General features: G+C 43.2%; 1 protein-coding gene across 1 annotated transcript in view; it reads left to right on the plus strand.

Moving 5' to 3' along the window:
- Positions 1 to 15,404, plus strand: part of LOC126154436 (uncharacterized) — a 125,550-nt gene that overhangs the window by 40,003 nt on the left and 70,143 nt on the right. Inside the window, exon 3 of the mRNA XM_049916136.1 lies at positions 4,271 to 4,441. Coding sequence (XP_049772093.1) covers positions 4,271 to 4,441 — 171 coding nt within the window. The remainder of the gene's footprint in view (positions 1 to 4,270; positions 4,442 to 15,404) is intronic.

Here is a 15,404-nt window from a genome sequence, read left to right on the forward strand (position 1 = left end):
TATTTTGACGAAATGGTTCACGGGTTAACAGCCACATGTCAGGTGTACCCCTAACGATGGAAACGTGGTCACTTGCCGAAATACTGTGCTCGTTGCACGGACATCCGGCCGCTGACACCGTTAACTATTTCGGCATGACGATGTGGGGGATATTGAAGAACGACAAATGTTATTTTGATTGAAGTGTCTCACCATTAGAAATAAAAAGTAACTATCCTTAATTGCTTTGTAGAAAATTTAATAGCCAAGATGACATTCAGTGCTATTTATTCCTGATTACCGGTTTCAATAATTAAGGCTCTCATCTTCGGAACTTTAAAAAAATTACTATTATGCGTCCTGTTCCATTACGACTGTATCACACATACGATGTTGACATTCAAGTGGATATTATGTAGCACCTGCGTGGAATGTGTCACGTAATAACCACTAGAATGTCAACATGGTATATGTAATACAATCATAACATACCAGTGCGTATAACAACAATTTTTTTAAATATCAGAAGATGACAGCATTAACTGTTGAAAGCGGTAATCACGAATAAATAGCACTGAATGTGATCCTAGTTATTAAATTTTCTCCAAAGCGTTATTTTGGTTCCAAGATAGCAGAATTCCTTCAATTCGTCTGCTTCGCGCTCCCCAAATTTGACGTTAAGGTAATCGCTGAACTCATTTCTGCTGCACTTCATTACTTTCGTCTTTTCTCGGTTTTTGCTCTCTACCCTTATTCTGCTTTCAGTAGACTGTTGATTTCATTCTGCATATGATATATATCTTGGCGAAGAGTTCTCGGCCTTCCAGCCGGGTGGCGGTGTCTTCAAACTGCGACGTTTCGACGAGTGACATACTCATCATCTTCTTCGCTATAAGATGATGAGTATGTCACTCGTCGAAAAGTCGCAGTTTGAAGACACCGCCACCCAGCTGGAAGCTCGAGAACTCTTCGCCAGCTGTATACGCCGGGAAAGCATACGTTCACAATATAGATCTTCATGACTTTCACTCAGAATTTCAGTTTCACCAATGAATGTCTTTCACCGTCTTGAACTAGTATTTTACGAAATGAAACTGCAAGGTTCCAGAGACATTGCCCAGTCCGAAAGCTATATGATGAGCCAAAGAAACTGGTATTCAAATACAGAAATATGCAAACAGGCAGAATGCGGCGCTGCGCTCGGCAACGACTATATAAAACAACAAGTCTCTGGCGCAGTTATTAGATCGGTTACTGCTTCTACAATGGCATGTTATCAAGATTTAAGTGAGCTTCAACGTGGTGTTATAATCGGTGCACGTACGATGGGACACAGCATCTCCGAGGTAGCGATGAAATGGGGATTTTCCCGTACGACCATTACACGAGTGTACAGTGAATATCAGGAATCCGGTAAAACATCAAATCTCCGACATTGCTGCTGCCGGCAAAAGATCCTGGAAAAACAGGACCAACGGTGGCTGAAGAGAATCGTCGAACGTGACAGAAGTGCCACGCTTGCGCAAATTGCTGCAGATTTCAATGTTTGGCCATCGAAAAGTGCTAACGTGTGAAACATAAAACGAAACATCATCGAACTGGGCTTTCGGAGCTGAAGGCCCGCTCGTGTACCCTTGACGACTGCACGACACAAAGGTTTACGCCTTGTTTGGGGCCGGCCGGTGTGGCCGTGTGGTTCTAGGTGCTTCAGTCTGGAACCGCGTGACCGCTACGGTCGCAGGTTCGAATCCTGCCTGGGGCATGGATGTGTGTGTTGTCCTAAGGTTAGTTAGGTTTAAGTAGTTCTAAGTTCTAGGGGACTGATGACCTCAGATGGTAAGTCCCATAGTGCTCAGAGCCATTTTTGAACCTTGTTTGGTCCCGTCAATACCGACATTGGACTTTTGATGACTAGAAACGTGTTGCCTGGTCGAACGAGTCTCGTTTCAAATTATATCGAGTGGATGGACGTATACGTATATGCAGACAACCTATTGAATCCATCTACCCTGCATGTCAGCAGAGACTGTTAAAGGTGGTGGAGGCTCTGTAATGGTGTAGGACGTGTCCAGTTGGGATGATATGGGACCCCTGATACGTCTAGATGCGACATTGACAGGTAACACGTACGTAAGCATTTTGTCTGATCACCTGCATCCACACATGTCCATTGTACATTCCGATTGACTTGGGCAATTCCAGCAGGACAATGCGTCATCCCACACGTCTAGAATTGCTACAGAGTGGCTCCAGGAACATTCTTCTGGGTTTAAACACTTCCGCTGGCCTCCCGAGACAATCTGCGTGTACACACCAATATTTTATTTCTACTGAACAATGGGGCAGAAAAGCTGCATCCCTGTCTTACATCCTTTTACTCACAGCACTTCGTTCTTAGTCTTCTATTCCTGTAGTTCGTTCTTGGTTCTTATATGTTTCTGTATATTAGTTGTCTTTCTATGCAGATTAGACATATTTTTCTGAAAATTTCGAGCATCTTGCACCATTTGACGTGTTTTCTGAAGTCATGATTCGTTTGTCAAGAGCGAGGTCAGAACTGCGTCTCAGCTGCCTTCCGAAAACGTAGCTGATCGTCATCTTACAGATCGTCAAGGTTCTTTTCCATTCCTCCTCACTTACTCTTTCTTACGAAACCTAGTATCGCTTTAACGCCACTAGAGGTCACTCCAAACGAGGGTCACTCCAAAAGAATTGCACAATATTTTTGTAAAAATACAGTTTTCATTCTGCATGTGTGGAAGTTTCACAGTGTGTAGATACATCCTTCCCGATTGTTTTCAAACTTAGTTCAACCTGTTCCCGTGAGTGGCGCCGTCACAGCATGTCTTCAAGATGGCTGCTACACTTGACTTTCGTCAGGAGCAACGTGCTGTGAAAACGAGACAGTGGGAAACATCCAGAAGGGGTTGAAAAAGGTGTTTGGAGAAGCTGCTGTCGATCGCAGTACAGTTATTCGGTGGGCAAGCAGGTTACGTGATGAAAGCAGGCACGGCAATATTGAGGATTGTCCTCGCAGTGGCAGGCCTCGTACAGCACACACTCCAGACAATGTGCAGAGAGTTGACGGATTGGTGACAGCTGACAGACGCATCACAGTGAACGAATTGACACGCTACGTTGGGATAGGGGAAGGAAGTGTTTGCAGAATATTGAAAGTGTTGGCGTTAAAAAAGGTTTGTGCCAGGTGTGTTCCCAGGATGTTGACAGTGGCTCACAAAGAAACAAGAAAAACGGTATGCAGCAAACTTTTGGAACAGTACGAGAACGGTGGAGATGAATTTCTTGATTTCTTGGATGAATTGTGACAGGTGATGAAACATTGCTCCATCACTTTTCACCATAGACGAAGAGGCAATCAGTGGAGTGGCATCATGAAAATTCACTCAAGAAAAAAACATTCAAAACCATACCATAAGTTTTGGCTACAGCGTTTTTCGATTCCGAATGACTCTTGCTTGTGGACATCATGCCAAGTGGAACCAGCATAAATTCTCATGCATATGTGACGACACTGAAGAATCTTCAAGCTCGACCGAGTCGTGTTCGACCACATCGCCAAAAGCAGGGTGTTTTGCTGTTGCACGAGAATGCACGGCCACATATTAGTCAAAAAACCATGGCAGCGATCACAAAACTCGGATGGACAACACTGAAACACCCGCCTTATAGTCCTCACCTGGCTCCATGTGACTATCATCTCTTTGGGAAATGCCGGCCGGATTGGCCGTACGGTTCTAGGCGCTGCAGTCTGGAACCGAGCGACCGCTACGGTCGCAGGTTCGAATCCTGCCTCGGGCATGGATGTGTGTTATGTCCTTAGGTTACTTAGGTTTAATTAGTTCTAAGTTCTAGGCGACTGATGACCTCAGACGTTAAGTCGCATAGTGCTCAGAGCCATTTGAACCTCTTTGGGAAACTGAAAGGAAAGACACTCTTCGTGGAACAAGGTTTGACGATGATGACTCCCTTGTGCACGCTGCCAAACAGTGGCTCCAACAGGTTGGTCCACAATTTTACCGTGCAGGTATACAAGCGCCGGTTCCAATATGGCGTAAGGTAGTTGAAAGGGATGGAAATTATGTGGAGAAATGAAAATATTGTTCCCAAAGAATGTATCAATGCACTGTAAAACTTTCAAACATGTAGAATAAAAGACGGATTTAAAAAAAAAAAAGTGTGCATTTCTTTTGGAGTGACCCTCGTATATCGTATGTGCTTGTTTCTGTGGGCGTGTTTGGTAACAGTGTGGGTGTGGTGTGCTGTGCTGCAGATGCCACTGAAGGAGCTGGGCCTGCGGCGGCTGTGGAGCGGGCTGCGCGCGGGCCGGGCCGACGCGGCCAACGGCTCCGGCACAGGGACGGGGACCAGGGACTCTTCGCTATCGCCCTGCGGGGACCAGCAGAGGCCCGCCGCGCCAGCCGGCGGCCTCCCCCTGCTCCAGGTAAGGGGCACAGCCACAGCCGGGGAGTCGCGGGACACGCCCTCCAGTACAAAATACTGACTGCAATGGAAAGATCTTTTTTTATTATTCTTTTGCCCTACAGACAGAACAAACTGCTCGAGTTCTGATGCTTTCTTGAGTCAGGGCCTTGTTAGTGCAAGATCCGGTACTGGGGCAGACAGGTTCATAATTGGGAGTAGCCTATTTGAGAGTGAATTTACAGCCACGACATTTGCCTTACAACCAACGGAAACTTCCGGAAAATCTTGGTCAGAACACCTTAAAACGACCCCATCTGGATTTTTCCTATTCGTAAAATACAGAGTTACATGATGCTCTTATGAGCATACTGAACGGGTAACTCAGTACGCGAAGGGAGATGGAAATCGAATAGTCATGAAGCACTGAATGAGGTTTCAGGGGAAGAAGAAAGGGGTATGGGAGAATATGGGATAGATAGTGGAATGAAAGAAGAGGAAGACTAAATCAATTCTGCAATAAATTACAGTTAGTAATAGGGAATATTCTGATCATTATTCACAAGAGGAGGTGGTATACTTGGAAAAGGCCGAGATGTAAGGGAAGATTTCAGTGAGATTACATCATGGTCAGGCAGAGATCCCGAAATGAGATAGTGAATTGTAAGGCGTACACAGGAGCAGATATAGACTCAGATCACAATCTAGTAATGATGAAGAGTAGGTTGAAGCTAAAGAGACAAGTCAGGAAGAATCAGTGCGCAAAGAAGTTGGGGAAGAGTGAACAATAATAGTGGAAGACCAAGAACGAAACTTGCAGGGTAGCCGCGTGGTCCAAGGCGTCTTGTCACGCTCCGCTCGGCTCCTCCCGATGGAGGTTCGAGTCCTCCCTCGGGCATGGAAGTGTGTGTGTCGTCCTTAGTTTAAGTTAGTTTAAGTTAAATTAAGTAGTGTGTAAGCTTAGGGACTGAAGACCTCAGCAGTTTGGTCCCATAAGATCTTACCACAAATTTCCAAATTTTTCCAAGAACGGACTGCTCCTATTGAAAAGGATTTATGACAGGGACATAGTCTTTCGCGCCTACTGCTCAATCTATACGTCGAAGAAGAAATGACGGAAGTAAAAGTAAAGATCGAGACTGGAAATAAAATACAAGGTGAGAGAATATCAATGATGCGATTCGCTGATGAGATCGCTATCCTCAGTGAAGGCGTAGAAGAATTATATGATCTGCTGAATGAAATGAACAGTATAATGAGTACAAAATATAGATTCAGATTAAATCGAAGAAAGACGAAAGTAATGAGAAGTAGCAGAAATGAAAACACCGAGAAACGTAAAATTAGCGTTGATGGTCACGAAGAAGACGAAACTAAGGAATAAGGCTACATAAGCAGCAAATTAAGGGATGACGAAGCAAGCCGGACATAAAAAGCAGAATAGTTGGAAAAAAGGGCACTCCTGGCCAAGGGAAATCTAGTAGTATTCAAACATAGGCCTTAATTTGAGGAATAAATTTCTGAGAATGTATGTTTGGTGCACAGCATTTTATGATAATGAAACATGCAGTGTGTGAAAACCGAATAGATTTGGGGCTAGAATAGAATGTTGAGAATTAGATGGGCTGATAAGGTAAGGAATGAGGAGGTTCCCCGCAGAATCGGCGAGGAAAGCAAGATATGGAAAACACTGACAAGAAGAAGGTACAGGACAATAGAACGTCTGTTAAGACATCACGGAATGACTTCCATGGTACTAGAGGCAGCTTCAGAGGATAAGACCTGTAGAGAAAAACAGAGATTGGGATAAATCGAACAAAATATTGAGGACGTTGGCTGCAAGGACTAATCTGAGATGAGGGGGTTGGCACAGGTGACAAATTCGTGTCAGCCGCATGAAAGGAGACTGATGACTGAAAAACAAAAATCTAAGCGCTCGTGAGCGGTCTTCTACTGTCATGCTGAAGGAGAGGGAGTTCCATGTGTGGAGGAAGTCTGCGAATTCGAAACTTGATTACAGCAAGCTGCTTCCACGTACCGACATTGTTACACACTACAATTCGGAGTCCTGTAGCGGCAGACGACTGCAAATATGTAAGCGTTAAGAGTAAAGATGAAATATGTTACTAGCGTATGTTTTATTTTAAAAAGCATTAAGAGTTGTCACACAGAAAATTCGCAGGCATTTCTTTTCAGCATGCCAACGTATTACTTTAAGTAAGTTTTAAATAAAACTGCAGTTTGCACTGGTCTTTAGGCTTTTCTTACTTTCATTTTGACCTTTGAGTGAAGGAACTTAAGCTAATGAAAGTCAAGCACATAATGAAACAATGCAACGCATCAAATCTAACATACTCGTTTTCTTACACTAATACACAACAACATCACTGTTTTCAGTGGTGCAACTTTCCAACCAAAATTTGTTAACTTCAAGATATTACTTAAGCAAAGTGAAATATGTGTCTGAAATGAAACGGTGACACTGTATTAAGTTAAAACCACTTTTAACACAGTTTGAATGAACGTGACTGTGACTCTCCTACACTATAACAGAGAATAAAATGTCTGTAATTTGCCAGATGCAGTGCAGGACTTACTGCTAACATACTCCTGCATATTCTTCACTCCTCTAATAAATTAACTAACCAAAGTACAATGATGTCTACCCTTGAGCAGAATACTTAAAACAATATGGTACAGTATTTGCAAGACTTAATAATGCCTGGAAAAATCTTGCATCCATGTCAGCGATAAAATAGAGACGACTTTCATATGCAGAAGTGCTCGTAACTACTTGTTGCAGTCGGTTGTACCAAAGTTAGCACAAACAGTCGATGTCTTGCAGAAAGCATCGCAACATGACTTCCCATGCTCGCTGCCAGGACGGTAATCTCCACAGCCCAGTCCGTCTATAGTATACCTCTTACCAGAGAAAAGGCGTTTCCAAAACGTAAAACGACAAGGCACAGTTGCCACTCCGTCTCTACGCTGTTTACCAGGTCAGCCTACTCCGAATTTCCCCTTATAGAAAAGGTGTTTGCCGGCTGGTGTGGCCGAGCGGTTCTAGGCGCTTCAATCTGGAACCAAGCGACCGCTACTGTCGCAGGTTCAAATCCTGCCGCGGGCATGGATGTGTGTGATGTCCTTAGATTAGTTAGGGGACTGATGACCTCAGCTGTTAAGTTCCGTAGTGCTCAGAGCCATTTTGTAAAGGTATTTACAAAACGGGACAATAAGGCCGTCCTCAGGGCTAATCACTGCCACTGTTCTTTGGAAGAATATTGTGCACTGCATAAACATAATTTTTACTGCTCTTAGGATAAGCTGAGACCTTACTCGTTTCGTGTTCATTTATGTACTTAAGGCTACAACAACGGATAAATACGTAATATCAAATTACACTTTCACAGGATGATGATTACGCCTCTCTGTATGAGCCTCATGAAATGTTCGTAAATCAACAAATCATATTTCGTAACACACTATGAACGATGTGAAGTAACACTGTTCCATCACACACTGCAACAATATATCCAGTAAAAGTGTGAAAGCCATATGTAAGTGTCTTTCTCTACATGTATACTGTAATGGAATCGAAATTAACATTGTAAATTGACGATAAAACAAGAAAATATTAACGTCTATTATTATAATCTTTTACAAATCATCATAACAAAAATAGGATCAGGGCCTGTTTGACTGGGCGTAGACACGAGGCATGAAGGGAGCAGTAAGTTACTTTATAGCACCACAGGAAGGAGTAAGTGTTACATTCAAGCCTGTGTGGGTGGTGTGATTTGTTTATCTCCCGACAGATCTCTTGAGGTGTCGTGTGGGCGTTGACTGACAGCCTGCAGCTTTAGTCTTCATGTACACCGTTTGCTCTGGAGGCAACACTCTGGTTGCTTAACTTCTTCGTCTTTCCTGCCTAATCCCTGTCCTGGTAGGAAGCCGCTGATGTCAGACAAGATGTTACTGGCCTCTCTGATTTTAGTGGACATTCCCCTGCTCCCAGCAGGCTCACAGCATGTGTCTTCTGCAACTTTGTATTTAGAACATCAGGTAAGACGAGAAAAGTTTTTGGATGCTTAAAAAATCTACCATCGGATCGTGCGAAAGCCCATCCTTCAGGCGTTTCTATGTATTCTCGAGCCATCAAGGAGGGCCGCTTAACAACAAGCCTGTCTGTAGCGGAATTTAAGTTAGTGTCTTAGGTGCTCGACGCTTGGTGGACTCACGCAGCTGAAAGTCAGTCTTTAAATGGGACACCCTTTTTAGAGTGAAGCAGACACTTGACATAAGCTGCAGCTATCCATCTTCTGTGGGTTTTGGGAAAGTCTCACTGTATCCGATCGTGGATTCACTGGATCCGTTTTTTCCTGTACATCAGGCTGTGAAGAGTTACAATACCAAGTCAATGTCAAGTTATGTAGACAATATTTTGGATTTATCCTTCATGACGTCAACTCACCTTCCATTATATCATTTCCTCAGTCTAGGAACTTAATTGAATCGTCTACCTTCCATGTGTTGGCAAGCACGTTCCACACACATCTACTTCACATTCATTACGTTCATAGTTACAGCTTCCATTCTAATCGAGTCCCACATTCATGTGTTTCTTTTCCCGTCCCTCGTAGTGATTCCCAACATTCACCTCTCGATTGCTAGCCGATCAAATCTTGGTTATTGGAAGTTTTCGTATCAAAACTCCACGTGTCACAACCGTAAGTCACAACTGATAATACAAGCAAACGGCAAACTTCACGTATCAGAAACCTTGGAATCTTCATTGAGAAAACTCATTTACCAAAAGCAATGCCGACCATTTTTAATACTTAGTAAATACCTTGTGCTGTCTTTCTACCCGTCGTCTGAAACTGCTCTCGAAATTAAAATTTATCAATTGGTTATATGACTTCATTGAAAATTTGTTTAATTTTCTATTTAAAAATAAATCTTGAACTATTGTATTTGAATCTCAAGCGTGTCGTCAAAACAGGACAAGGTGAATCCGATATGCTTCTTCTTAATTTGTTTTCCTTTTCCCCAAATTAAAGACCTGAGACCTCCATTTAGTGCTGCTGAAATTAATTTTGATAAAGTGGAATCCAAGGTTTGGATTCTTCTTTTAGTTCTGAATGTGCAATTCAGATTAAGTCTAATGGTAAGTTTAGCATTATTTCATGTATTCTTTATTATACCAAGAGATGTTGATTCAGTGATATATTTCTTAATGGCTGTTACAACATATTTTCTTGGAACGCAGCAAAATATTTTCCAAAATTTATTAATACCATTCAGAGTGGTAATATATTTTCTTCTCCACGAATGATATACGATTCATTTTAATATACTTACTTCGAAAACTAGCTTCCTTCCCCTGACTAAATTCTGTGTTTCTGTAATGAGGTCGTTGTTAATATTAGCGAACGTCAAGTAAATTACGAACAGAAGGCAGGTAAGTCCTTGGTGTTTTTATGGACTGTCTTGCTTTTCTCTTTTCAGGCGAAGAGAAAATTTACCACATTGTCTACGGTTTTTGTAGAACAGCATTCCTCCTCAGATATTCCGTAAACAGTTATGCTATTTCTTCTCCTATTACTTCTCCTGTAGCCACAATTTGTATTGAAGCACCGGCTTCTGTATGCATCTTTCCTTTAACGGCTTTACTCCCATTCTCTACACCAGTACCGGGAGAGTCATTATTTTCATTATTAGGGGGACGGCGGTTGATATGGGTCGACAGGTAGTATGGACCACTTGGTGTTTCTCGGGTTTGTTGCAAAAGAGCGGAAGCATGCATTGTTTAGAATAAAGCGCAGACATCACTCCGTCATTTTCTAGAACTTGCGTGATGTAACTGTCGCGTTTGTGTCACAAATTTGTAAACTTTATTATTTTTTAGAGTCAAAGATGGTAAATGGCGTAATTTTCAGTATCAGTTCAAAATTTTAAGGTTCAGCTGTAATGTTATCGTGCTAGCAGTAATATGTAAGTAAGCGTATGTACAGGGTGTCCATAAAGTAAGTAGGTATTGAAAAAGGCAAATACGTTCTACATTTACAACGCTAATTTCTTTAAAATTATTATAGTGCATAAATTGTTGTATAAGAATGTGGATGCATACTTTAAAATACGATGTAGGCGCCTTCGACGTCGAAAAACCATCTCAAACTGCGGAGTATGGAATCCACAGTCCTATGGAGGAGGTCGTGTGGAATACTGCCGTTAGCTTGCCGAATCCGTGTTTCCAACTCTTCCATTGTGTGAGGTTTCGTCTGGTACACTTCACATTTTTCTCAGCCCCATAAAAAGAGGTCACATGGCCTCAGGTCAGGAATTCTTTCAGGCCGGTCATGGTGGTGCGCGTCTTCCTTTCAACGTCTTAGAAGCCTCTCAACCACCCAAGCTCGTAAATTTGCAAAGTGAGACGATGGGCCATCTTGTACAAAAATAATGTCTTCGATGTTTTCCCATGCAAATACTGGGGGATAAACAAAATTTTGAAGCATACGCAGGTAGCGTATTGCGTTCATTGGGTCACACATAATGAATTGTCTGATAACATTTGTGACTGTCAATCCACGCCGCACAGTCACTTTTGAGCAAGACTGCATCTTCTCCACTGTAATACTTGGATCGTCTTTCGCCCAATAGTGGGCACTGCGTCGACTGATAAAGCTTCCCACATGGAATACGGTCTCGTAACTCTAGAAAATATTGTTATACAATTGAGGCCAATCTTTGTGCCAATGCATAATCGACTCCCCGTACTTCATTCTGTCCTTAGCTGCTGCACTTGATACGGTTTCCATGTTCGATAATTCATTTCTTTATGCAAGACCTGAGATACGCTTACCTTCTGAGTACACTTTCTCGAAAGGCTGTATACATACCTTTCCTGCACACTCGCCACTTTATCATCAGATCGAGACGTAGATGGAGAACCATTTTCCTAGCATCTTTAACAGAGCATTTGGTCATTAACTTTCTGTGACAATTTTTTTCTCCCTGAGCGAATTGTGGCATCGACACCACTCACAGTATGTCACCATCTCTGCACGAGAACGTTGGAATTCCAGACTTCGTAACGTCCAGTACACTGTACTCACTGTTGAACAGTCATGCGACCGGCCATCTTTCCACCTGGTGTGTACAGCTCCTCTCACGGCAACCCTCTGTACTGCAGAAAATAAAGAAACAAGCGCTTGCCGAGGGGAAAAGAAGAAGGAAGGAAGGAAGCGAAGAAGATGGAACAAATAAATGCCGAGCATGAAGCGCAAGTCTGGCCTGGTAACCAGATGTCTGTAGCTGTATCGTCGCCAGTATGGCAATATGACCTCGGAGCCAGCTCATACATGCCCGCACAGTGACTCCAGAAATGCAAACCTTATTTAATAGCCTATACGTTCACTCCATTTGCATTATGCTTCCGTCTCCTTGTACATCCACTTTATAAAACCTAGGTACGTTCCATACACCCTGTACATTAGAAGCAGCAGTACCTGTGTTATTAAGAAGTATAATGCACCAAGAACTGTCTTACAGGAAACATCATCCCACACGTTTAATGTGCTGTGTCAGATTCAGTACACCACATGTTCAAAGGTATTTTTAACCAATTGTTTTTCATCATATTATATTTTATATATAAATATATTAATTTGTTTGTCACCACAAACACCCATTTTTATTTAAAATACCTATACAGCGCGTATCTGAACTCCTGGAAAACATTATTATAGCCGAATGAGTAGCATCACAAAGTAATAATATACATTATTTGAAAGAGCAAACTTGTAAGTTCTTTTCAACAACATACGCTTCACATACACATCATGTGGGAATCATGTGTTATCCTACAAACTCTTGCAATGCACAGGCCAACATGTCTTCCGAGACTGTGGCTGTCGCTGGTTCTATTCTCCGTTTCAATTCCAAAACGTCATCTGAAAGAGATACTTCACGCAACGCTACAAAAAGAAATTACAATATCCAGGGAGATAGGAGGTCGTTTTAGCACCTATTGGTCTCTTGCTCCATCACGACCATTCCAACGATTGGACAGCACTGTGTTCAGATGTGCCATGACATCAAGGTGAACATGTGGAGATGCACCATCTAACTGAAGGACAAGGTTCTCTTGATTCTGTTTGCAAATATGACATTAACCAGTTATGCAATATCTGAAGGAAGGACTTTCGAATAACAGTCTGTTCTTCAAAGAAGAAAGGTCCATAAAGTTTCTTATGAGACATGGCACAAAAAGACTGATCTTCGAAGAATCTCGCTCGTGTTCAACAATGTTATTTGAGTTTCCCCAAGTCCTACAGTTGTGCCTCTGTACTTTCCCATCTGCATGAAATGTCGCCTCGTCCGAAAAAAAATATCGAACTTACACCATCATCTTCGACCTGCAATGCACAGCAAAATTCGAAGCACTGTGCTTTGTCTATATGATATAAGTTTTGCATTACTGTAGTCTCTGTGGTTTCATGTTTAATTTTTTATGCAAAACAGGCCACACAGTCATTGTTGACATTTCCAATTCAAGCGAAGCTCTGCGTAGAGATTTTGCCGGACTCCTTGTGAACTTTCTCATTTGTTCAGTGTTATTTGCATTCACACTTTCCCGACGACTTCTCTTCTTATCTCAAAAACATCCAGTTTCATCGAAGCTCACATGCCAATTGTAGATTGCCTTTCTGGTTGCTGCTGCTTTTCCGTAGTTCATCCTGAATTGTCGTTGGACATCAGTTTCACTCTCTGTTTTGTGAAATTCTAGGATGCGGAAACCCTGCTCAGCTCCAGATAGCACCGTCTTGATAACGATAGCACGAAGCGATCAAACATAAAACTACGCGTCACGACTGTAATGAGGAAAAAGATACAAGTTTACTTGGCTCTGAGCACTATAGGACTTTAACATCTGAGGTCGTCAGTCCTCTAGAACTTAGAACTATTTAAACCTAACTAACCTAAGGACATCACACACATCCATGCCCGAGGCAGGATTCGAAACTCCGACCGTAGCGGTCGCGCGGTTCCAGATTGAAGCGCCTAGAACCGCTCGGCCATAACGGCCGGCTACAAGTTTACTCTTTAAATTATGTATACAGAGCGAACATTAATAAAATCGACAAACTGCAAGGGTGAATTCCTGATTGGGAAGAAAGAAAAAAAGATCCTATAACGGGTCCCTGGAAATGCATAGTGTGCGTGCAACGACAAAAAACCGTCCCAGAATACAGCACAGAGTTGTCCATACACGTCACAACAGATATTCAAAACGGCCTCCATGGGATGCGATGCACGCGTTCGCACATGTCTGTCATGCAGGATTCACATAATCGTACTTTGGCTTACACCATGTTGGCGGGTCCGCCGCTCGTGGTCTCGCGGTAGCGTTCTCGCTTCCCGAGCACGGGGTCCCGGGTTCGATTCCCGGCGGGGTCAGGGATTTTCACCTGCCTCGAGATGACTGGGTGTTTGTGTTGTCCTCATCATTTCATCATCATCCAGGAAAGTGGCGAAATTGGACTGAGCAAAGGTTGGGAAATTGTACGGGCGCTGATAACCACGCAGTTGAGCGCCCCACAAAACCAAACATCATCATCATCACCATGTTGGCGGGTGACTTGCCTGGAGCTTTAGTTAGGGTTAGTCTCAACATGGTGTAGAACCCGGTCTTCCAAATCTGGTATATGCTGTCTGCCGCGTTCCTGCACGTTCGTCTGTCCAAAATGAAGGGAGAACCGATAGAGGTACTGAAGGTACCCTCCGCCACACACCGTCAGGTGGCTTGCGGAGTATGGATGTAGATGTAGATGTAGATGTAGAATGACCCATGAACACACAAAGTCCGACAAAGGGCTTGAAACTTTGTGCAAAATCGTTGATCTGATGTGTGTGAGGGTGTTTGTTTTGTTATAGCCGTGCTGCCGTTCGACCGTTTCCACGTGCTTGGCAGAACACAAACACCGTCTCGCCTTGTCCCCGAAAGCAATACCGGGCCATTCTGGTGCTTATACTACGCTGCGTCAACCAGACGGCCTGCAACTCAGAAAGAACACGCTCCACGTAGTCAGACGAACTTTCATTCGTCAGCGCCAGCTACCGTGGCAACGATACGTTTCCGGACACATGAACATAGGAACTTTTTCCTCCATTTACGGTCAGCAGTCCGTCCCTGCAATTTGTCGGTTTTATTAATGTGCACCCTGTACTGTTACTTTGTAAAGCTACTCATCTGACTCCAATAAACTTTTTAAAGTGTTCCCGGACTTTTCAAACTCGCCATACTTTTGTTGTATGGTTCAAAATGCCTGACACATTTCTTAATAGCTCGAATTGTAAGCCTTGGAAACTTTTTTCTTGCTTTTCTTGCCGAGTGTTGTTCGTGTTACAAAACTTTCTTCACCATTTACGCCAAAACAAATGTTCGGGCAAAGGCTTTATGCAGTTACGCCTGATTTGAAACACACTACTGGGCATTAAAATTGCTATACCACGAAGATGACGTGCTACAGACACGAAATTTAACCGACAGAAAGCAGATGCTCTGATACGCAAATGATTAGCTTTTCAGAGCATTCACACACGGTTAGCGCTGGTGGCGACACCTACAACGTGCTGACATGAGGAAAGTTTCCAACCGATTTATCACTCACAAAGAGCAGTTGACCGGCGTTGCCTGGAGAAACGTTGTTGTGATGCCTCGTGTAAGGAGGAGAAATGCGTACCATCACGTTTCCGACTTTGATAAAGGTTGGACTGTAGCCAATCGCGATTGCGGCTTATCGTAACGCGACATTGCTGCTCGCGTTGGTCGAGATCCAATGACTGTCAGCAGAATATGGAATCGGTGGGTTCAGGAGGGTAATGCGGAACGCCGTGCTGGATCCTAACGGCCTCGTATCACTAGCAGTCGAGATGACAGGCATATCATCCGCATGGCTTGTAACGGATCGTGCGGCCACGTC

The sequence above is a fragment of the Schistocerca cancellata genome, chromosome 2, assembly GCF_023864275.1.
Source record: "Schistocerca cancellata isolate TAMUIC-IGC-003103 chromosome 2, iqSchCanc2.1, whole genome shotgun sequence".
NCBI classification, from domain to species: domain Eukaryota; kingdom Metazoa; phylum Arthropoda; class Insecta; order Orthoptera; family Acrididae; genus Schistocerca; species Schistocerca cancellata.